The 24,745-nt window shown below is 47.5% G+C and overlaps 2 protein-coding genes across 3 annotated transcripts; one reads left to right on the top strand and one right to left on the bottom strand.

Moving 5' to 3' along the window:
- Positions 1-399: 399 nt before the first annotated feature.
- Positions 400-1,737, top strand: LOC136538072 (PRA1 family protein F2-like). The gene has a single exon (XM_066530063.1). The coding sequence runs from the start codon at positions 583-585 to the stop codon at positions 1,459-1,461; it is 879 nt and encodes a 292-aa protein (XP_066386160.1). The 5' UTR covers positions 400-582; the 3' UTR covers positions 1,462-1,737.
- Positions 1,738-9,427: 7,690 nt separating this feature from the next.
- Positions 9,428-16,735, bottom strand: LOC136518795 (E3 ubiquitin protein ligase DRIP2-like). 2 transcript variants are annotated; one of them, XM_066512481.1, is made up of 7 exons: positions 16,343-16,734; positions 14,714-14,813; positions 12,306-12,717; positions 11,688-12,190; positions 11,492-11,542; positions 11,050-11,122; positions 9,428-10,615 (listed from the first exon to the last, which is right to left on the bottom strand). In XM_066512481.1, exons 1-7 carry the CDS (start codon positions 16,461-16,463, stop codon positions 10,406-10,408), a joined length of 1,470 nt encoding a protein of 489 aa, XP_066368578.1. In that variant the 5' UTR covers positions 16,464-16,734; the 3' UTR covers positions 9,428-10,405. The 2 variants fall into 2 exon arrangements, with proteins under 2 accessions (XP_066368578.1, XP_066368586.1); XM_066512489.1 differs by having other exon boundaries at positions 10,480-10,615; positions 11,050-11,145; positions 16,343-16,735.
- Positions 16,736-24,745: the final 8,010 nt, after the last annotated feature.

Raw genomic sequence — 24,745 nt, 5'->3', positions numbered from 1 at the left:
ATGTGACACCAATGGCTAAGTCTTACAAAATATATGACTTGCAATTTTTATAGGTGAGACCACCACCCTAAGAAGTGGAGGATGTTGTTTGGAAATTGGAACAAAGAGGATGACGAGCAGGAGCAACCGCAGCGGAGACAAAGAAAAAGAGGAGAGCAAAGGCATGTTCAAGGCTAAAAGATTAGCACGTTCGTTTTGCTGAAAAGTCGGATTAAAAAGTACTGTTCATTAATTTAACGGAAGAGAAAAACACCTCACCTTCAACCGATTGGATGGCTTATGGTTAAGCATGATGTCAACACGATTTGGGTTGCACGCGTCAAGAGGACGAGTCCAACCCTCCAACTGGGTGCTTTGCCACGAAGCAAAACCAGTTTCCTCCCAACAAATGGAGAGCCCGTCCCCTCCCAGTTTTCCAGCAAAGCACAGCGCCGCGCAATCATCCTCTCGGGTCTCGGCTTCCTGGCTCGTGGGTAACTCAAACTCAACCAGCGAAGCGTGCGTGGACGCGTCCTATTCTTCTTCCCTACCCACCTTTCCCCAACCTCTCCCGCCTCCTGCAAATCCGATCTCCCCGCGATTATGCGCAACTCCGCCGCCGCCCAGACCCCTCCTCCGGCCTCCTCTACCGCCACGTACGGCTCAGGCGCCGCCTACGTCGCTCCCGCCGCCGCCTCCGCCATGTACGGCTCAGGCGCCGCCTACGTCGCTCCCGCCTCTTCCGCCCCCGGCGGCGGATACACCTACCCGGCGCCCGCCTCCTCCGGGGGCACCAGTGCCGGGTACGCCAAGATCCCAACCTACCCGGCGCCCCCGTCGGCGTACCCTAACCCCAACCCTCCCCCGACCCCGACGCAAGTCTCCACCACCCACGCCGCCGCGGTCCAGGACCCCACGGCGGCGCCGTCGCCGCTGGCCAAGGCGGGCGAGCTCGTCACGCGGCTCCGCGAGCAGGGGCAGGCGCTCATCGCGGCGCGCCGGCCGTGGGCCGAGGTCTTCCGCGCGCCGGCCTTCTCCAAGCCGCCCTCCGTCGGGGAGGCGCTCGCCCGGATGCGCCGCAACACCGCCTACTTCCGCGCCAACTACGCGCTGGCCGTGCTCGCCGTCGTGGCGGCCTCGCTGCTCTGGCACCCCGGCACGCTCTTCGTGCTCCTCTTCCTCTGCGCCGCCTGGTTCTTCCTCTACTTCGCGCGCCCCGCGCAGGGGGGCCAGCCGCTCAGGGTCCTGGGGATGGAGTTCGACGACGGCACCGTGCTCGCCACGCTCTGCGGGGTCACCGTCATCGCCATGCTCTTCACCAGCGTTGGCTGGAACGTCGTGGGATCCGTCATGATCGGGGGCGCGCTGGTCAGCGCGCACGCCGCGCTCAGGACCACCGACGACCTCTTCCTCACGGAGCAGGAGGCCGCTGGCATGAGCGCCGCCGGACCCATCTTGCCCACCTATGTCCGCATTGGTTGATTCTCGCAGCTGGGCGCGGTATTCATCATGGTTTGCAGTCTTTATGCAGTTCAGCAATCTTGATGTTATTGCTTGAAGATAGGCAATTCTCCTTGTAATTACCATCACGATGTCAAATATTGGTTGTGGGTGTGTAAGCATGTTAAGCTTTTCTATATTTGTGGTGAAACAAGTGCAATGATCATTTGAAATCATTGCTGGATTCAGTTGGTGTTTGGAATGGTGGTGTTCGAATCTGTTATATCTCAGAATGTCAACTGTGATTTTGCTAGCCCATTCTAGTGCTCTCAATTCTCTGTGTGAATTACTAAATTTCAATAACTTGAGTGGTGTATAATGTACATCCTTTAGAATATATATCATGTATCTGACTTGCCATAGATCCATCCTTCTACAACCCTGCAGTGTATAATGTACATCCTTTAGAATATATATCATGTGCATGTCCATCACCTTTGACCTTCACTGTATCTCTATTATATCGATATATGAGGTATCATGACCTGACTAGTGACTGGTAATGTTAAAATCCTGTGGTTTCCTTGATTTTGTGTTCTCTTTTGTAGTTATGTGCTGCTAAACTTAACTCTATATCTGTAATGTATTTTTCTGTCAACCTGGGTTCTTTCTCCCTTCTTGTGATTGAGTGCTGCCTGAATAGCTCATTGGCTTAACATTGGAGAAGCAGAACGAAGGAAAACAACTGGTCATGTGGAAAGTATTGGAGAAGCAGTAATAAAATACGAAGGAAATCAACTGGTCATGCGGAAAGTATTCGTTCTTATGTACTGTAGCAGTTTGGTGACATTTTGCTGTGACATTTCTGAACAGCAAATAGAAGTCAAATCTTCCTTGTGTATAATCCAGAGGCAGAGGGTGCTCACACGGTGGGATTTCATTTTCAAATGCTATTCACCTTTTCTCAATTCGCAGATCTATCCTGCCCGTTTGGCTTACCTTAAATCCGGTCTGTTCGGTTTCTTTTTTCAGTCGAAACCGTATTTTTCTCTTACAACATTTCAGCTAGAATAATGTTTTTCAGTAAGTTTCAGCAAGCCGAACAGGGCCGGTTTGATGGGGGCAAATGTTGCCAGGAACAACTGTTGCCAGGAGCTCAGGACTACGTACAAGCTGTATTGCACGTATTCAGCATATTCGTTTGATTTTTCTCAGCTGCGGCGGCACGTTGTAAAAGGATATACAGTAGAAATCAGTTTGCTGTTCGCAGCCAGAGCTGCAGCTGCAGCTCCGTAAAAAGCTGCAGTGAGCGCGCGCCCATGGTTTCTCATCGGAGTCAACGAAAAGAAGCTTCCTTTTACCACGCTTCTAGTTTAGGCCTCGTTTAGACTGAGGTTAAGAATTCATATTTGGCACTCTAGCACTTTCATTTGTATTTGACAATTATTGTCCAATCATGATCTAACTAGGCTTAAAAGATTTGTCTCGTAATTTACTATCAAATTGTGTAATTAGTTATTTTTTTATCTATATTTAATACTCCATACATGGATCAAAGATTTGATGTGATAGAGAAAGAGTGAAAAAACTTACAATCTAAACGAGACCCTAGGGTATAATCGTACTTGATCCGGACAGCTAGTTCTAGCTGCTAGCAGAAGGCAAACTAGCTAATAGATTTTTACTAGCTGGATTATTAATGAGCTAACCTAATAGCTAAGTTCCGTCGGATCATCTAGCTAATATAATTAGTAGGTCTATTAATTTTTAGCGTCTATTTGGGACTGCTCTGCTCCACCTTTTGTAGTTCTGCTCCTAAACTTTTCTGTCAAACAGATCCAACTCCACAAACTCTGCTCCCAAAAAAGATGGAGTTTTGGTCCAACTCCATGTTTTTCGCGGAGCTCCTCAGATGGTACTCCACAAACCAGCGTTTCGTATGTCCTCGTGGAGTTGGAGATAATTACCCGCAATTGCCACTCGTTACACAAATACCGTTTCATTCTATTTCCTCCCGTCGCCCCCACCCGACGCCCTCATCCTCCTCTACTCCCGTCGCCTCTCTCCTATGCTCCAGCCCATCCTCCCTAAACCACCGGCGAGTGGCGCCCCATCCACGCTCGGCCCAGCCGCCACCGACGAGTGGTGCCCTGGTCTCGCTCAGCCCTTCCACCACCGTCGAGTGGCGCCTCGGCCGCGCTCGGCCCCTCCGCCCCCGGCGAGCGGCGGCCCGCCCTCGCTTGGCCCCGCCGCCACCAGCGAGCGGCGCCCTGGCCGCGCTCGTTCCCTCCGCCATCGGCGAGCAGCGCCTCGGCCACGCTCAGCCCCGCTGCCTCTGAGGACGACCTCCACTTGCTCGCTTCCTACGACGGCCTCCAGATCTGCAACCCGATGCTCCAAGAGAACAAAGGATGGCCACGCTGTGCCCTTCGTCGGGTCCGGAGAGCTCAGGTGCATTGGAGAACCTCTGGGCCATGGGCGTCTGCGGATATGGCGTTGGTCATGCTGATGATGGGTGTGCCAAGGGCATAGAAGGACATTCCACCAAAACCTCCTTGTGGCAGAACCACCCGGAATAGCGTACTTACGGAGGCGCTCGTCTTCCACCAGACACTAAGCACCCCGAAAGCCACCACCACGAGCGATATCCGTCGGGCACACCCCGAGGGAGAACCCGAAAGATCCACATTTATCCCAAGGATCCAATAATGAAAACGAGTTACAACACAAGTCCATCTCATACATTAGAGTTTCTTAAAAGTACATTATTACAATACCAAATACAGAGTGCGGAATGATAAACAGCGGAATATTAAAAGATAACATCTAGCGATAAGATAACGAGGAGTCCGTCTGAGCCCACCAGATGGATCCTCCACACCAGACACTTCTCAAGTGTCACCTGCAACAGGGGTAAGTAAACCCTGAGTACACAATGTACTCGCAAGACTTATCCGATAGTGGGAATACTTTCCCGACTCCAAGGAATATGCTAGGCTTTGGGGTTGCTGGTTCTTCTTTAGCCAAAAGCAATACTAATAGTGAGTCCTTATTTATATATTATTATCATCAGCCGTATTGAGTTTTTATCTAGTCAAGCTATATAAGCACCTGTGCTACTTTCAAGCAAGAGTTGAGCAATCGATATTGTTCCTTCTCCTTTTCCACTTCCAGTTCTTACTACGGTGCTAAACCGCAGACAAGCCGTACCGGATAACCCGGCGATTCGCGAATCAATGTACCCAGCTGGGTGCCCCGAAGACACACGCCCCGCTTGTACCCCAGGCACAAGCAGGACTAACCCACCACTCTCCTGTCCCGGGTGTCCAGGTCCCCGTCCAAACTTGGACTCCAAGCCCCCGCCTCTGAATCCCGGACTCAGTGCGGCGCAAGGACCTCCACCACCTCCTCTTCCCATCAGTCGGTCCGGAAAGAGCCGGATCCGCGACAAGAGAGCAGCAAGTCTTCCCTGCGCCCATACCCAAGTATGTGCTCGGGACAATAGTCTGTGACTTGCCTAGAGTCATATGCAACGACCGGTCCTTAATCGACACAGACAGGGAAAAAGTGTAACCGGGCTATGCCCTGTTGGCCGCAGGACACAACCCCTCACACCCACCAGTACCAAATCCACATCCCTGTCCGGTCACCATTTTCCTTTCCATTATTTCATCATGATATCATAGTTTAATCACCTATTTGCGAGTAACGACAGGTTACTCACGCTACCGACATCCTGAGCATAGCAGCTACTCGACCTGTACTAGTAGGACTCATGGTGGATATATTTATGCATGTAGCTTCCATAAAATGCCTGTAACGTAAATGCATATCATATAGATATATTCAGTGATCATTCAAAAATAGGGTTATGCACCGGGGCTTGCCTTGGGCAGTTGCCGAGTCAGCAAAGTCAGTACCAACAGGCTCCTGGTCTCCTTCCTGCGTGAAAAGCTCCTCCTCGTACTCCTCGATCACCTCGTCGTACTCCGGATCGCCGACGAGTACGAAGTCTACCTGTTCGTGATCTACATGAAATGACGAGGCAATGATTACACTATGGCAACAGAAATTCTCAATGCAAAAGTACCTCTATTACATTACTAAGCGAGGTCTTCCTACTAAAGTCTAAGTTATACACCAGTACTACTAACAAGTATGACCGTGTCCTATATTCTTACAATGACTACGGATATTCATACTCCTAATGTCAGTTTATGATAAAGCAAGGATAACAACTACGTCCTCTAACGACTCGTTCTATGATTATCATCAGTACAGCAAGTATATACATGCCTAAGGAACCTACGGTAACGATTTCAAAACTAAAGTAATCGTCGGTTTGTCCCAACAAATCTTGCAATTAAGGATCGATATACCGCTAAGCTTCTACTTCAAGCTTATGAGCCTACCATCCTGACCACTAATGGTGAACCAACTGTACTAACAGGTAGGCGACATTTATGCGAACCTAACAAACTTTGTTTCGCTATTTTTGGACAATCATGCGATTTACTACTAATTATTGAAGTTCAGTTCATAACCTAAATAGATAAACAATTCCTAATACCATGAAATGGAGAAAATGAAACCTCCCTGACTGGCCCACGACGCGCGGCCCGACCCAACTCGCCATCCCGCCCGCGCGTGACAGCAGCCAGGCGCGCGGCCCACGCGGAGGCGCGGCCCAGATGGCCAACGGCCCGCGAAGGGAAAAGCCTGCGCGCGCGGTAAAACTTGCACGAACACCCCCGACGAACTCGGCATTTACTACGGGCTCTACGGTACTGTTTCTCTACTCTACCATTTTACACCAGCACCCTCCCACCTCCTCTTCTTCACCGCGAGGAGGTCCCTGGCCCCCCCAGGGCGCGCACCGGCGCGACGGCACGGCACCGGGCGACCACGCCGGCCTCACCTGAACCCCTACAGCCTACCTAAGGGGTCGATAGGTACCTGGATAGCACATAGAAGCTACTGGAGGCGACGCGACGAGCAGAGATGCAGGCACAACCTCCCTCCCCGGCGGTGACTCCTGACCTGCAAGAGCGAGCGCGTTCCCGTGAGCACCATCGAAAGCGAGGCCAGCGCACGAGCTAGCAAGCCCCAGGGAGCACTCACCGACACCCCTGCGTTGACGGTTAGGTTGGAGGCGGTCTGAGCAAAGCTGGCCACGTGAGCTCGCGGCGGTGCGGTGATGACCGACGGGGGCACTACCGTGGCGGTGGGGCTGGCCTGCTGCTATGCTAGGACTGAGGTGCGCGGGGTGCTCAGGAGGACATGGCGAGTCTGTGGGTGCACTGAATCGCCACGAGGCGCACTGCGGGACTGGCTCGCCGCTAGAGGGCGTCGGCATGGCCTTATGGACCCGGTGGCGCGGTAGTCCAAAATTGAAGCGCAGTGAGTCGAGAATGGCAGCGCAGTGGGGTAGGCTAGATGACCGGCTGTCTAACGGAGCTGCAAGCAACGTCAATTAGAAAATGGTGCACCCACTACGGCGAATTGGAAGAAAAGGTCGCGACGTCTAGGAGACAACGGATACAGAGGAGGTCCCGTCGCGGTATGGCTCACCAGCAACGTCAACGCTCGGTACTGACTTGCCTGGCCATGGGGAACTCCAGGGCGTGCTCCTGACAGCCGTTCGCACGGCCGCAGCAGCAACGACGAGCCATGGCATGGCATGTCTGCGGACAGCGCCAGAAAAAGACACGGCGGACGCGACGCCGAGGCGACAGTGCAGCGGCAGGTTTCTAAACGCGCAGGCGGCCAAGGGGTCAACTGGGGGTACCGAGCGCAGCCGCTAGCGACGCGGACGCGGGACCCCGACCGACCACGGCCACAGCGGGGGCAGGGCAAGGCAGGCAGAGCACGGCCGGCGGTCCGAGCGCGACACATCGGTTGGCGAGGCGAGCAGCAGCGAGGTAGAGCGCGCAGGCGGGCAGCAGCCAGGCAGAGGGTCAAGACGCGCGGGGCGTGCGAGTGAACGGCGTCGTCAGCCCAGCCGAGCGCGGTAGTAGCTCAGGCCCGCGCGGCACAGCGCGCTGGCAAGCCGACCGGGTGGTGACCGCGCCCAGCGCCCAGCCAGGTGATGTGCACGACTTTTAAAGCAGCTCGACAATGCGTACGCCATGTTCCAATCGTTAATCTAATTTCTCGATGCGAATCTGGGTACACCTAGCCGTCACCATCAGTCGCGACATTGCTCTCCTTCTTAGACCAATTGTTCTACAACTAATGCCGAAGATGGCTTCGTCGACCACTTCGAATACTTACGCGGAGGACGTCGATTAGAAAGGTTTCGCGTCGAATCACCAAACCCGACCCCCGGGACGTACGCGCTAGCCATCCAATGTTATCGGCCGCAACCTTTTTATCATCATTCACGAAACGTTTTACACCATTTAGCGTTAACAATAATTCGATTAAGGTAATGAACACGTTATGTGACACGAAACATAACCTTGTGCTTTCCCGTTTCGTAAACATGTTTCCAAGCCAAATATGGATTATAAAGCCTATCTTACACCAATGCACATAAATCAGATGCTTGCGAAATGTTTCAGCAAAACGTTACAATATAACACCAGGGTGTTACACTCCTGTTACTGAAGGTGGAGCAGAGCTGCATACCAAACAGTCACATTTGCTCCAGGAACTCCACAGTGGAGCTACTCCATGGTGGAGTTGGTGGAGCAGAGTAGAAAAAATTGGAGTAGAGCCGTCCCAAACAGGCCCTTAGTGATGTGTCATCTAGGTCCATCAACTTTCAAACTGTATTTTTTAGTCCATTAACTTTTAGTGATGTGTCATGTAGGTCTATCAAATTTTAAACTGTATTTTTAGGTCCATTAACTTTTGGTGGTGTGTCATCCAGGTCCATCAACTTTTAAATTGCAATTTTGGGTCCTTAAACTTTTTAACTGGTTCACCGTAGGTCTATGCCCCTTCGTTTAACGAATAGATCTAACATGGCATGCCAAATAAGCAGCCACCATGGAGTAGGTGATGAGTCCATAGCTCTTCAAGATGTTCATGGAGACTTGTCTAGCAATAATTCAAATGTAGCAGCCGGTAATTCGTTAATATCCGCTGGTCTTAAATTTGGGACTATTATTTTTAAGGATAAATATATTGTGGGCATGGAGAATTTTACAACTGCTAGACTATCATCAAAGATATTTTATAGAGGTTCCTTATTATTGCGTGGAAAGGAGGAGAAAATAAAGCCAACAAAATACATCAGTACTAATTCTAAAGAGGTGGACATCATCAATGAAATTTTCCCAACGTGATTAGCATCCTTGTCATAGTATTTTATTATTTCCATGCATTAGTTTTATATCCGGTTGTGATACACGATCTTTTATCTAGCATCTAGCTTTTAGTGCCTGCGTGCACATGTATACGTGAATTAAATTGGTGGCTGCGTTCGGATGTGCCATACATGTTAGCCGAATCAGAGGCTCAGGGTCAATCAGTCCTAGTTGGGCTGGTGGAGTCCGAGTTTTGTTTGGGTCAGGTGGCCTGTGTACTTACCTGTGGCCTTCGACTTTGAACTGGATAGATTAAACTGGATTTTATTATGTAGTTTATTCCCTGTTGAGCAGCCACTCGAGAAACCCTAGATGGTGATCCCATCATGTTCTTCGTATTGAAGATTATTTCCGAATGGTGATCTAGTCCTGTACTCCACGGTGGCTGCTTTTTTGGCGTGCCATGTCAGATCTATTCGCTAAACGAATGGGTACAGTGAACCAGTTAAATAGTTTAGGGACCCAAAAATACAATTTAAAAGTTGATAGACATGGATGACACACCACCAAAAGTTAATGAACCAAAAAATACAGTTTGAAAATTGATGGACCTGGATGACACACCATCAAAAGTTAATGTACCAAAAAATTCAGTTTGAAAATTGATGGACCTAAATGACACACCATCAAAAGTTAATAGACCTACGGTGCATTTAACTCTATAATTAATACTATTTAGCTAATAAGATCTCGCTAATATTTTTTCATTATTAGCTACAGCTCATTTTGAGCTATTAGCAGGGCTACTAACTGAGGTGTTTAAATCCACTAAAGCTAATTTGGCAGCTAACTATAGGCTTGTGGGATCCGGGCCTACGTAAGCATCAAATGACGTTGAACAACAGATGGTCAAAGTCAACACCGTGGCGCCGGCTTTGCTTCGCTCAGAACAAAGGCCGCCTCGCTTTCTTGGAAGCGAAGCGAAGATATTCGCAGGCACGTCCTTTCGCTGGGCCAGCTGCTCGTCACCGTCCGTCAGGCGTCAGCAACGGGAGTCGGGAGTCGGGAAGCAGTCCATGGCTCCAGGCATGACGTGAAGCGTGGAGCTCAAGCCTCAAGCTCAGAAGCTCGTGAAGCGTTTCTGCTGCACGCACAGCTCCAGCTTCACAGCCGCGCAGTATGGCTGTGAACTGTGTGCGCCAGCTTGGCATGCAAGCCATGCTGTGCAGCAGCCAGCAGGTTATGCTTTGCCGTTGCCGCAGAGACAGTTACCGTTCAAAGTCAAACCACGAGATAGAAACAACCGGAGCCGGCCGGCCAGCCGCCAGCAGCCCTCAGACTTCACCCTTTCTAGCAGGCACTGTGCGCTGCCTGGCACGGCAATCGGCGAACGAAGAATCACCGCGCAACAACACGAGATCGATTTCACCCTAGTAACTTTTTCCGTCAGAAATGTTGTTAGAGTAAACACGATTGTTTAAAGTGCTTAATATAACATCATTTACCACAGACTGCAGGTAGGCCAACTTCTTTCCCCTCTCTCCCTCTTTACAAAAGTGTCTAAGAAATGAGTACGATCCAAAAGAAAGTCTAAGAAACGAGTAAAAAACTGTAGGGGTAATTTCTTTCTTCTGTTTTATCCTAAACGGCTAGACTGATTGAGGATGGACAAAAGCGGACGGAGCAGTGCAGTTCAAGGCTCCACGGCGGTGCAGTCACCCTTGCAGACCATTTCAGGATGGCTCTGGAGGCACAGCGACGGTGCTGGGCACCGAATTTGGGCGGTGGCGGCGACGGTAGCCCAGCACCATGACGAACTCGTTGCCTGGCGCGCCCACCAACGCCTCCACGGGCTCTGTCGACTGTCTACGATGCCACAGTTCCATCAGCCCATGCAGCGTGCTCGAGGGGCAGATCGGCTCGCCATGGCAAATGATCTCCACCTGCAGTTGGATCGGTGAGGAACAGGGATCAGATAAAATAAAAGGATGGAATCAATCAGAATTCCTGTCATCTACAGAAGAATTATTAGCGCCTTCTTTGCATGAACTCAAAGCATCAGTGCAAAGAACAGAAAGATACTAAGGCGTTCAAGTATATGGATGTCACGCAGAAGGAATGTGAAATAGGTGACAAAAAGGCTAATTTGCAGTGGACAGGAGAACAAAATTCGCCATTCGAATCATGTGGCTCTATCCATGGCAGGGCTACTCTGAAACTAACTTAGTGTATTGCTAGTGGTCTTTCACATTTGCATGGTTGATGTCTAATTGTCTATGTCAATCCGGTACTCTAAAACAAGTCAATAAGTGGTCAGGTCAGTTTTTATTGTGATTAATAACAAAAATGGAAGTTTAGCAACATCTGAGTAAATCACCTCATTTTCATTAGCTAGATCCAGTTTCGTCATGATGTACCTCTGTACCGAGGAAATCTGCAAACTGCCATCTCTGAAACAATGACAAAAATTAAACTGAAGAAAGGAATTAAATGTCAGGGAACAGAACACATGCTAGTACTGAGAGAAAATAAATTCCCAGTGCAGAAAACAAGTTGGAATGGCGCAAAGAAGTTCTAAGATATTTACATCATGGTACGTTGAACAAAATACCAGAGTTCAAACTAATCAGGAGATTGCACCAGGATGGTAACATTACTACAGTCACGTAGTCTTGAGAAGAAATATTATTAGCATCACGGTACATTGAACGGACTGGAGCAGACTAATTGGGCAAAGAATTGGACAACTCAAAACTATGAACAAGAGCTTCCAAGCATGGCAAGAGTCAAAAGAAATAACAGGACTAAATGGAGCTCACTTGATTCTCATGTAAGTCTTTGATAACTGAGGCAGTTGTGGATCTTCTTTCCTGAAAAAACAGTTAGCATTTTTTACCTTGAAACTCAGAAAATGACATAAGATTATGATCACAATCATTAGCTCACTATGAATACTATTTTTTAAAAGAGTTTCCTCAGCTTTTAAGAAAGCAACAGTTCACTATGAATACTTACTGGTTAGGCAAAGAAATTAACGAGAACCACACCGGAGCAGTTATTGGATCATGCAAATCACTTGCAGAACCAAGCGATCCTTGGTACGAATCATCCTCTGTTGTTGTTTTATCTTTCAATGGTGAAGATTTTGGAGAACTGCCATCATTTTTCTCTTTAAGATTTGAGTTATTTGAATGTTCTCTCACACTTGTCCCGGGAATAACCACTTTGTTGTCTGCCTCTCCTTTCCTTGTAGGGAGTTCACTCTCTTTCTCTTTTATTTGCTCTTCATTGACGGCATGGATTTTGGGAGTTGACCTAGGTACTTTGTTGTCTGCCTCTCCTTTCCTTGTAGGGAGTTCACTCTCTTTCTCTTTTATTTGCTCTTCATTGACGGCATGGATTTTGGGAGTTAACCTAGGTACTTTTGAAGATTTACGGAGCTCATCCTTGTCAGTTGTCTTGCCATTCTTTCTATTTTCGGAAGATGCCTTACTTGAAACTTCTACATCTGTATTTCGCTGTTTTGCGGCATAATGATGTGTGAGAACAAGCCATTTTAACAAGAGAATCCACAGAGAAATTTCACATGAAATAATGTGATGTTACAAACATCAGATGGTTCTCCATATTTACCTGTTTTTTGTTTGCTGGTGTTGCTGCCCTGGTCGACTGTTTTGCCAAGGTTTTCCTGGTCTTCTTTTGATCTTGATTTTCAGTTTTGTTTGCAGTTGTTGCCACCTTGGTAGATTGTGATGCAGAGCTTTTCTCAGTCTTATGATCTCGATTTTCAGATTTAGTTGGTAATTTCATGGTTCCATTATTAACGGGAGAAGTTGCACGAGAAGCTGCTGCCCTCCTTTTAGCTTTGGTTCCCTTTCCAGTCAAACCAGTCCGCTTTACTAAGCTTGGAGTATCAACCACCAAGGAAGAAAGGGACCTCTGTTTTCTCTTTGCTGGCAATGTTGTTACAGCCTTTGGAGCATCAACAATTATCTTTTTAATTGGAAATACCTTATTCCTGATATCTTGAAGGTTGTGGTCAGGCCTTCAAACAAGGAAACGATCACAGTTAGGTAGCATCAATTCATAGTTGATCAGTCGATGCACTAGAAATAAATAAGAAGCTGCAACACTATGGCCCAAACTTCTGTTTACATAATAAAAAAACTGGGTACTTGAGGCAAAAAAAGTATTCAGAAAAGAACTACAGTACAAAACGTAGGCAGTGAGCACAGGAGAGGCCGGTTTCTCCAACTTTTGTCAAATTAAAAAAAAACATGACCCATAAAGGTGTATTACAAGCTTATGTCCTCCCTAAAGTGATAATCATAAGAAATGATTTTCAATCAGATATGATATGTCAACAATAGATCATGTCATAGCCAAACTATTAATAGGACACTTACTAAAGGCTGCTTCAATAAATGCTATATGCGAATATGCGACAGTGTAGAAGGAAAGTGAATGTTTATACTCCAAGTACTTTAAGCGTTTAACCTAAAAACCCAAGCTATATTTATGACAGAGATTGTTATGGAGCGGTATAGGGAGAAGAAGGACCTACACATGGTTTTTATTGACTTGGAGAAGGCTTATGATAAAATACCAAGGAATGTTATGTGGTGGGCTTTGGACAAACATAAAGTCCCAACGAAGTACGTCGGACTCATTAAGGACATGTACAATAATGTTGTGACTAAAGTTCGAACAAGTGATGGAGACACGGATGACTTCCTGATTAGGATATGACTACATCAAGGGTCAGCTTTGAGCCCTTATTTGTTTGCCTTAGTAATGGATGAGGTCACAAGGGACATACAAGGGGACATCCCTTGGTGTATGCTTTTCGCGGACGATGCAGTGCTAGTTGATGAAAGCCGAACAGGAGTGAATCAGAAACTGGAGTTATGGCGGGAGACTTTGGAGTCCAAAGGTTTTATACTCAGTAGAACTAAAACTGAGTATATGAGATGTGACTTCGGCACTACTATTCGGGAGGAGGAAGATATTAGTTTGGAAGGTCAAGTAGTGCCTAGGAAGGATACCTTTCGATATTTAGGATCAATGCTACAGAGAGATGAGGATATTGATGAAGATGTTAGCCATAGAATCAAAGCAGGGTGGATGAAGTGGCGGCAAGCATCTGGTGTCCTATGTGATAAAAGGGTACCACAGAAGCTAAAAGGCAAGTTTTATAGGACGGCGATTAAATCTGCTATGTTGTATGGTGCAGAATGTTGGCCTACGAAAAGACGACATGTTCAACAGACAAGTGTCGCGGAAATGCGTATGTTGCGTTGGATTTGCGGTCATACAAGAAGGGATCGAGTTCAGAACGATGATATATGTGATAGATTAGGGGTAGCACCAATTGAAGAGAAGCTTGTCCAACACCGATTGAGATGGTTTGGACATGTCCAACGGAGACCTTCAGAGGCACCGGTGCGTAGTGGAATCCTAGGCCAGGATAGTAACGTGAAGAGAGGCAGAGGAAGACCGAAGTTGACTTGGATAGAGGCAATAAAATGAGACTTGAAAGGATGGAATATACCCAAAGACTTAGCCTTAGATAGGAGTGCTTGGAAGACAGCTATTCACGTGCCTGAACCTTGATTGCTTATGCTGGGTTTTAACTCTAGCCTACCCCAACTTGTTTGGGACTTAAAGGCTTTGTTGTTGTTGTTGTTGTTGTTGTATTGTTTGTCTGAAACTTTGAATTGCAGATATTCTAGGCAAATAGCACTACATATGGGTTTTATCCATTATGATAATCTCTGTAATCCTTTCTCTGCACTTTGACCATCCCTTGATCTTGGCGCCATTACTGGCCGAGTTTGTCAGAGAAGTTTTCAAGATACATGGTTTTATTACTCATTGGCAATAGCATGATGTATAGGACTTCACATCATACTAATGCTTCATCTTCATGGTTGCACTTGTACAAAAACATTGAACGCAGAAGGCATTGCCAGAACAGGGTAAGGAGAAAGTAGAAACTATGTTTTACAGAAGAAACTCAAAAGTTAGAACAACTGATTCACCTGAGTTTCTCTTCAGGATCGCAGCCAAGATCAATGTCGCATACTGGGCAACAGTCAATCTCCTCATCATTTATTTTCTCCATAATGCACCCCCGACAAACTGTCAAAGACATAGTAATAGGAGAAATTCTATTAAGACAAGGAAGCCAGATTCAGAAAGAGGTTTACAACAACTGATAACGGTAACAACACGTGTGAACTTCTTTCGCAGCAACTAGTAACTTGCAATATTTGGCACACAAACTCTGCAAGCTCCTGCCGAAGTGTTTCCTTTGGTCTCTGGTTCCTACAAGGATATGTGCCGCACTATGCTGCATGGTTGACATCACAAGAATGCTGCAGAACTGCAGATCAAACCATGTAGCATGAGCACTACAAGTAATTTCCTTATACAAGTCCCTACTCCCTCAACAAATAACTACTAGAAGGCAGTACACAATCACAGCATCCAAATGAATTCAATTTCCCATTCTATCAATAATAAGCATGAGGACTCCAGCTAATCGGAGACCACGTTTCTTATCAGAAGCAGGCTAGAATGGCACCCTTCTTAAACTTCCCGACCATTACCGAACTCACAGGAAGCTACTAGAATGCCTCGATGCATGACACTCAAACATTCCGCAACAAGTGCCAGCGCTTTACAGCCTTTTCCCGTAGCACTAAAAGCTCCGCGGTCCGCAAGCGTTCATGCACCGAAAGTTGTTCAGTCACCCCGTCAGGAATCGCGGATGGGAGACATAGGCAAGAGGATGTGCAGCACCGGCGGTCACCGCCAAGGGTCTGCTCAGGGCCAAGATAACTTGCGGCACGCATCCCAACGGTTGTTCCGAGTTACGACTGCGAATAGCCTGCAGCGGCGTTGATGAAACCTGGGAGCCGCCTGAGCGCTGCTGCTTCGCAGCATTGCCCACTCGGCAGACGGGCAGAGCAAGAACCGAGCACACTGGAACGAGATAGGGGACACGGCGGCGGCGAGAAACCGAGCGCGAGCGTGCCGTAGACGGGAGCGCGGGGCCGTCCCGGGTAGCTCCCGCGGCAGCTGGGCGTAGCTCGGCGTCGACAAAGCAGACGCGGTTCAGGAGAAAGCCCGCGCCTTTTGGACCTCGTGCAGATCAAGAGGCGCCACGGGACACCTCGGGATCGTCAAGAACAAGCAGAGCAAACACTAGATGCACGGCGACGTGGGAAGAACCATCCCCGTGGGAGCCGGGCACGAAACCCCGACTCCCGCTGAGCTCGTAGTCTCCAACAGCAACGCCGGCCACGGGGAAGCAAACGCGAACGCGCGGCGCGAGGTGGCCTGTGGCCACCACGGGCAACCACGCAGGACGCGCGACGAAAGCCACGCCCACAATCCACGCGAAAGGCAGCGCGTTCGCCACCCTCCTGGGATCAAAGAACTCGCATCGGACACCAGCGCGATCGCCGGGGGCATCTGAACGAGAGAACAGGAAGAATCCGACCAAAACGAAGGACGCAAACGCGAGGAGACGAGCGTCAACGCGGGGGCGCGCGGCGCGGGCGAGGGCAGAGACAGGCGCGGATAGAGAGCTCGAACGAACGAACGGGACAGAGACAGCCAGGGTCGCGAGGGAGGGAGGGAGAGAGAGAGAAGAAGGCACTCACATGTGTGGAGGCACAAGGTTATGGCGGTGGCCTCCCTGAGAAGTCCCCGGCAGAGCGGGCACGTCATGCACGCGGCGAGCGCCTCCCGCCGCACGCGGGCCAACCCCCTCGCGGTCCCCATCCCCTAGGCTCCTCCTCGGCGGCCGCCGAGCAGCAGCTCCTCCCGTTTCCTCCTCCGGACCCGTGGGATGCACGGGTTCGGCGGCGTCGGAGCCTCGGCCTCAGGAAGACGCAGCGCGGGGCGGCGTATCTGAGGGCATTCCACGGATGTGCGGCGTCGTCGGTGGCTGCTGCTGCGGAACCGGACAGCGGCGGCGGCGGAGCTCCGGCGAGGCGCCGGGTGGGAGAGGAGAAGGGGCTGAGTAGTCTTGTGTCTGTTTTATATCGCCGTATCGGTGGTGTGTATAAATAGAGGGGAAGCGGGGGATTTCGTGTGGGCGTCGCCGGGTGCGCGTAGCGGCGCAGCCCCCCGGGGGCCAGGAGAATTTCTAGCCCCACGTAGGCGCCACGTAGGAAGACGTATTCTGAGCTCTCTTTTGTTTTTCTCTATACAATAAAAACGCTTTCACTCACCATTAAACAAATCGATCGAAAGAGGAAATTTTCAGCTGACTTGCTAGCGCACTCAACACTGTTGAAACTCTTTGTACTAGTAACTATAAGAAAATTGTTGTAAAAAAAACTACAAGAAAATTGTATTAGATAGAATGTACTCCATCCATCCAAAAAAAATATTTATGGGATACGTGCAGTTCAAATTAACTCAAGTTTAACTAAATTTATAGTAAATAGTACAAAAAATTATCTCTCTAAATAAAACTATTATAAAAATATATTTTATAACTAATCTAATAATACTTATTTGTATCAAAGTGTTAGTACCTTTTATATAAATTCGGTCAAAATTTTAACTGCCTGGCTCCTCGTAAGAATTGCATTATTTTGTGAAGGAAGGGAGTATACAACGACTAGGTTCCGTCACATGATTGAGCAGATAGATTATTCAACGTCCTGTACGTAGCTTTCGCTCAACTTGCTCACAAAAACTCCAATTTCAGGTGACATTTATGCTAGTCCTTTTTCTTTTGAAAACCTTCTGCATTCAAGTTGACGGCAATCGTATACAGTTTTTTTTTACCAGGACCTGATAAAACTGCCACCGGTGACTCTGAGGTTTTCGGTGCGACGCTTGAGATCCATGCGAGAAAACATTCACATGACTCTAGTAGCATAGTAGTAGCAGTTCTCCTTTCTTGTTGCCTTTTCTTCTGAGTATAAGAGCAGGTCGTTTCAGTTCAGTTTTGCACTTTTGCTTGCAAAGACACTTTGCGCTGGCCTGCAGCGTACGTCCCTGGCTGGGGTGTCTGGGTTGCCTGCCTCGACGTCAGCTCATGGTGAGTGATGCTGGGGAAAAAAGAGAGCTCGGGCTACGGCTGCAGGCAATACGTTGCTGCTAGTGACCATGCGCAACCTCGGCCTGTAGCTGCGGCCGGATAGCAGCTTTCTGAAACTGCTGTAGATAACGTGGCTTTAGTTTCTTCAGATAAAAAATAGTAAAGATAGACGCACTGGGAAGCTCTCGGATTATACTAGCATCAGGTCTCTGGTTTAAGAAAAAGGGTTGCGTCAGGATCCGTCGCTTATGTGATTTGATGTAAGATGGAGACTGGAAGAAACGCATCCAATCTCAACAGCTTTATTTTAAGAATCGGCAAGTAATTGCGGGAATGATTCTGGTAGTACTTCAAAATCTGCTACAGTACAGTCATCTACTTCGTCCTGATCACAGGCCACTGATGAAACGAAACGAAACGCGTGAGAGGGGAAAGGGGGCCAAGGGACACCGTGGGCCGTGGCCGTGGTCCAGCGACCCTCGCCAACGCCAGCGGCTGCACCCGGATTCTGCCTGAGTGCCTGCGGTTGCGTCTCTGCTCCGGCAGTACTTTTCCAGAGCTTTTGTCAGCCGCACCACTGTCCACTCTGCAGCTTTTCTCCCTCTGGTTCTACTCTCCAACGCGGGCTCAAACAAGGTCTTGTTTAGATGATGGTTGAGAATAAGTATTTAACACTGTAGCACTCCGTTTGTATTTGACAATTATTGTTTAATTATGGCTTAACTAGACTTAAAAGATTCGTCTCGTAATTTATAATCAAACTATGTAATTAGTTATTTTTTATCTACATTTAATACTCTATACATGTGTCCAAAAATTTGATGTGATGGAGAGAGTGAAAAAACTTGGAATCTAAACAAGGCCCAAGTTCTTCGTGTTTTTGTCAGGTGAAGTAATAAGCTCTGACGCCCTGCGAGGATGCTGTTCGCTGTGACATGGAGGCATGGAGCCATGGTTCCGACGTGGAGGCTGGGGGCAGCTGTCCAGACTGGTGCGTTGGGCATGACCTAAGAGCCAGTTTAGTTCACTTTATTTTGCCAAAAATTTCAAAAATTTCTCGTCACATCGAATCTTTAGACGCATGCATAAATTATTAAATATAAATAAAAAATAAAACTAATTACACAATTTAGACGAAATCCACGAGACGAATCTTTTAAGCCTAATTAGACTATGATTGGACACTAATTACCAAATAACAACGAAAATACTACAGTAGCATTTCGCCAAAAAATTTGCCAACCAAACAGGCCCTAAGGCTAATCCAAACTTAAAATAGTCTTCAACAGAAGAATACCTATAGTCTCTAGTAAAATATTTATATGAAAGACATATTTTAAATATCAGGAGAGGTATAATCCAAATTTATTGTTAATGGAGAAATAAAAAAAAGTATTTAGCGTTACCTAAATATAGAATGAGTCTTGTATTTTGGATAGCGGTTTTTTAGACAGTTTAAAGCAGCCAACCGTGCCCGGCCCGTACTCTGCGACCACCCAACAGAGCCAGTAGACTGAGCTCTCTCAAGGGCTCAAGATAGGGTAAACTGTAACGGTGACCCTCGGCTGAGTGTGACAATTTGTGTGAAGCCGCCTGATCGAGTAAACATGGCAGGTAAATGTATTTTTGTTATTACTGTTAATAAATACTAGTAGCATACAGATACAGTCGGTGGTGCCGTGGTAATCCCCAGCTAGCGCACTACCGCAGCACAGGCCACGCTGTGGTGGATCTCCAACAACATTCAGCCTGTTCGTTTGGCTGTGGCTTGTCGTAAACGATCGTAAATTTTTAAATGAAATAATATTTTTTTCTCACACAAACCAGCCAGCAGTACTTCTTCGCGAACCAGCTAACATCTATCTTCTTGGTAAAAAGAAGAAAAAGGCAGCGTCTGTCAAAGAAGAGGGTTGCACGACGCACGATCGACGACACCCTCCCTCCCTGGTCTACTGTGTGGATTTAGCCAGCATGTGCAGCCGATTGGCGGTTGAAAGGAATCCGCGGAGCGGGCGGAGATGTGGGCTGACACCTTTTCCTTTTGCCGTTAGCTTGGCAGTTGTCAGAGAAAACTGGAGTGAACGCCAAGCTTACCGCGCCCGTACCGTGCGTCCGTGAGTGCGTGGTGTCCAAGTCTGGAAAAGGCAGGCGGAGCGCGGAGGCAGGTGAGACCGTGTCTGAGTCCCGTACACAGAAAGGGCCACGGACGGAGCCATGTGGGGGCCAAACTAGGTCCTGCCTCATCCTTCTCCGGCTGTATTACTCTCAAAGGTTTACATGTCGCTGTATGCATGTAATTAATTTCTACCTCTCTCGTAGCATGCTTGTTGTTACTGATGAGTGGATCATAGCTTACAAGTATGTAAATCCGCACATTGTTTATTCTTCTTTGACAGAATTTCAATTGTTCATTGCAGTCTATATATCTAGAACTTGAAAAAAACAAAGATTTTTCACAGAATTCCAATTGTCTATGCTATTATTGGTAATTACTATAGCAGTGTAGCTTTGAATTGGCCCCCCTACACATTCATGCAAGCTCCGCCACTGGGTCAAGCAACCAAAATCTTCCTTCTTCAACAGCGAACTTCCTCCGTCCAGTGCCGCATGCTCCTCCATCTTCGTCTTCCCCACGGCCGGCCATCGAGCTGCGAACTCCGGCGCAAGATCCGGCGAGGCGCGCCCCCTTCGCGCGGACGAACTCCAGCAGCGTCCCCAGCGCGGGCCCCTTCGTTCGCCGCCTCTCGAGCACCACCGCGGGTGAGAGCCGCCTCGCGCAAGCCGCCTCCGTCCCCACCGCGAGCGGCACCTGCGAGATCCGGCCGCCCTCTCCTCTCCTCGCCGCATCGGCGGCTCCCCGCAGCAGCCCTACCTAGCTGCGCCGGCCGCGTTCGCCGCGGACCAGCCTAGAAGTGCCGACGGCTCCCCGCCGTGGGCCCATCACTACGGCGCCAAAGATTTGCGTCGTCTCTCTCGAGACGTTTATTTGCGTTTCGGTTCGGCTGGTATGCAAAATGCGTCCTCTGTTTGGGTCTTCTGTTGGAGCGTGTTTTTTTATACTCAAAACACTGTGAACGACCTATTTTAGGTTTGAGTTGCGCCGTTGGAGGCAGCCTGAGTGGCTGGCTGGGTCAGCTGTTCAATCAGTCCATGACGAGAGGGAGGGAGGGAAAATGCTGCGTGCAGCGTGCAGTGTGCAGTGTGCAGTGTGCAGTGTGCACCATGCAGCGCGCAGCATTCGATCTTTCAACAAAACTGTGCCATATCCAGTTGCCGGCCGTACGGGTCGTGGAGCAAGGAAACTTCCGGCCTCCTGCAGACCAGCACCAGCCACCAGCAGATTCTCAACTCTGGAACGCGCTATTTCTTGGTCGTGTCGATGGCGACTAACCTGACCGGCCACCTGGACAGCCGGCGATCCGCGGTGGGCTCGGCCGGCGGTGGCTTCGCCGGAGCATCTACTGGTGCGTCGTCGATCCGCGGCGTACGGTAGCAGGGTCGCGGCATCCAAGCCGACCGCGGCGCGCCACTGCTAGTCCTAGCTATAGCTAAGGCCTTCCACAATGTAAAGTGATGTCCAAAATAAAATAGGGGCAATCCTGGTGTGTTATTAAAAAAGATCGTAATATTCTGTATGTCTTTTGAAAAGTTCAGCGGTCTTTAGCGCCACTGCTCTAACTTTTTTTGCCCTCCATGCCACTGCCGTCAGTTTGGGCTCTAACGTCGTCAAACTACAAGTGTAAAAAGTCGAAAATACCCTTAAGTCTAAATATGTCATTAATTTTTTTGAGCATCTTAACGACGTCAAATGAAAAAACTCAAAACCAGAAAGTTGTAGATCTCGTCGAGATCTATAATTTTCATATAAAGATTATCTTCATTTAATTCCGCAAAAAAAATGATTAATATATCTTAAAAATCATATCTTTTTTTTACGGAATTAAATGAAGATAATTTTTATATAAAAATTATAGATCTCGACGAGATCTACAACTTTCTAGTTTTAAGTTTTTTCATTTGAAGTCGTTAAGATGCTAAAAAAATTAATGACATATTTAGACTTAAGGACATTTTCGACTTTTCACACCTGCAGTTTGACGGCGTTAGAACCCAAACTGACGGCAGTGGCATGAAGGGTACAAAAAAGTTGGAGCAGTAACGCTGAAGACCGCTGAACTTTTTCAGAGACACAGGGCATTGCGATCTTTTTTAATAGCACATAACGAATTCCCCCTAAAATAATCAGGGCTCACATCTGAGAAGTAGGCTCTGCTAAAAAATAAACTGAGAAATAGGCATCACTTGTCCTGCAAGTCTGAGCACTGGTTGCATATCGAGCATGCAAAATAATAAAGAAAGAGAAAACGACATGCAAGACCTGTGCAAAAGCTCTGCCAAAACAATCGTTTGTGTCGATCTCTCTCCTCTCATATCTTACTAGTGGAGGGGCGCGCGCCATCGCGCGCATACGTAGTTATACAGAAAATTTTACACATGGAGAAAGTCACATCTTTGCCGTTTGTGCATATATGAAATACTAAGATTCAATAAAATATGTGATGTCCATATAGCAGGAATGACAAATCCACAGGATCTGGCCATTTTTTGGACTACAGGGCTTTAGAAATTTTAGGCAATATTTGTACATGTTTTTGAAAGTGAAAATACTGATGGAACTGGCAATAAAGCATGTCCGATAAAAGCTGTAAACCAAGTGTGCGGTATGCAGTGTGTTGTACCCTGGGAGTCTGCTTTTCTGCACATCCTAGAGAATTTGGGGAACTTGTTGTGCTTGCCATCTTGGTACTGCACCCTGCACTTGGGAGATTGGAAAAGTTACATATTCGGAAACTCATATATCTGAAAGGAACCTTTGAAAATAGAGCAGCAATTAAGGAACTATGCACGCTGTAAAATGGACACTGCTAACATAGCAATGCGGGGCTTTCTTCCGGTGCAATCTTTGGACTACATCAACTTTGGAGATGGCCGGCCCACATTGCTATGTCATGTCATCTAATTGTAGGACAATCATGGAGTTAGACATGATCAATGAGAAACAAAGAAACCCAACATTAATGCATCTGAGTAAAATATAATATCTGATTCTGTATATGCATCTAGATGCAAACACATGCCTGGTATTCAGTGAAAAAGAAAATGAAAGGGGATGCTGATTTTGAAGTATATTAGATAATCACATGTCTGTGGCCTCATTATCTTACAGGTAATGGAAGCTAACGTACCACCAACATTAGCTAGGTATAAGGTCCTTCATCGTCACATGTACAGTGTTTGTCGTGCTGTGTATTTAAGAAGTATTTTATAGATAGAATGATGTTGGTCTATTGTGGGAGACTGATGACCAACAGTGAAAGCACGACAACACCTATGTATTATGGAAAGCATTTGATCAAACTGATATGTACCTGCTCCGCAAGACAAACAGTAGGTTCAGGGAGCTCAGATTTGCATGAAGTGCACCCCTGAAGTAACGTTTTCCCTATAACATTGGAAGTAACATAGAAATAAGACAATTAAATCACTATAGCAGGAAAGCTACCAAAATACAAATATAGGTGGAAAACGAGCAGTGCAGCACCCTGAACATTAGCACGTCACGGCAAAGAAAAAGGGAAACCCATTGACCCATGTAGGCATGTGGATGAACCGTTCGACATCGATGGCATCTCCATGTCCATTTCACACAGTGGTGCCACGGCCAAAAACGGGGGGGACCCACTGACCCCTTGTAGGAATGTCGATGAAGGGCATCTCCATGTCCATTTCATAAGGAAGTCAGCACGATGCTCTCGTAGTGCTGAAGCAAGCATGATGAAGCTTTAAAAAAAAACAGAAAAGGCCGTGGAAGGACTAAATAACGTAGCTGTCTTCTCACTTTTTCCATGAGCTGACATAACAGGAGGCTAGAATAGTAAGCGTAAAAGCAGCAAAGCAACAGTCAAGTAGGAGAAGCAGAAGATGTATTGTGATTTTATTTGTTCTTTATGTAAGGCACATGACTCCGCCTATGTTGTCTCAACATAGCAGGTCCCAAGCCCTGGTAAAGGAGGAGTGTTGTGATAGGCGTGGCGAGCCAACGTTAAATCTAGCCATTCTAATGGAGATGAAACTCGAAAGACTTGAAATGATGGAATATACCCAAAGACTTAGCCTTAGATAGGAGTGCTTGAAAAACAACTATTCACTGCTGGGTTTCAACTCTAGCCTACCCCAACTTGTTTGGGACTTAAAGGCTTTGTTGTTGTTGTTTATGTAAGGCACATGAAGGACGGGCCTTGTGTAAGCGGTAGAGTCTTACCGCTTGTGACCAGAAGGTCCCGGGTTCGAGTCGCGGTCTCCTCGCATTGCACAGGCGAGGGTAAGGCTTTCCACTGACACCCTTCGCCAGACCCCGCACAGAGCGGGAGCTCTCTGCACTGGGTACGCCCTTTTTATGTAAGGCACATAGCCATCCTGCACATTCATCTATCTCTGAAGAAATCGGAAAACACAATACACAACTACACAAAATACAGCCTAGCTATGTTGAGGTCGTCTCCAAACAGAAGAAATGACAATTTAGTTCTGACCAATTACTGAATGCAGCTGTTGATTTGTAACAGAGACAAATTGTACTCTACACCATGTATACACCATTGCACTAAAATCTTATGTCATTGTGACAATCTGTTGAGGTTCTGTTGCTGTAGGGAATGACTAACTACTGTGATAGTAACAACTATTCCATGTCGTAAAGAAGCATGTTTTTTCTTTAAAAATGACAGGCGAAAAGGCAATAGAGAGAGGACCAAAAAATTACCAATTAATACTGACTAATTACTGAATGCAGCTGTTGGTTTGTAACATAGACAAACTGTACTCTACAGAATGTATACACCATTGCACTAAAATCTTATGTCAGTGTGCCAACCTTTTGAGGTTCTGTTGATGTAGAGAATGACTAATTACTATTCAGCAGTAACTACTATTCCATGTCGTAAAGAAG

The sequence above is a fragment of the Miscanthus floridulus genome, chromosome 2 (assembly GCF_019320115.1).
Source record: "Miscanthus floridulus cultivar M001 chromosome 2, ASM1932011v1, whole genome shotgun sequence".
Classification (NCBI taxonomy): Eukaryota; Viridiplantae; Streptophyta; class Magnoliopsida; order Poales; family Poaceae; genus Miscanthus; species Miscanthus floridulus.
Note: the sequence above shows the minus strand (reverse complement) of the source record. Positions and strands in the feature narration are given on the sequence as shown.

Excerpts from the sequence above, each read along its gene's own strand:
- LOC136518795 (XM_066512481.1), bottom strand. The coding sequence starts at position 16,463 with ATGGGGACCGCGAGGGGGTTGGCCCGCGTGCGGCGGGAGGCGCTCGCC. Across the intron at positions 14,814-16,342 it reads AACCTTGTGCCTCCACACAT|TTTGTCGGGGGTGCATTATG; the intron begins GTGAGTGCCTTC and ends TGTCTTTGACAG. Across the intron at positions 12,191-12,305 it reads CACCAGCAAACAAAAAACAG|CGAAATACAGATGTAGAAGT; the intron begins GTAAATATGGAG and ends GCCGCAAAACAG.
- LOC136538072 (XM_066530063.1), top strand. The coding sequence starts at position 583 with ATGCGCAACTCCGCCGCCGCCCAGACCCCTCCTCCGGCCTCCTCTACC.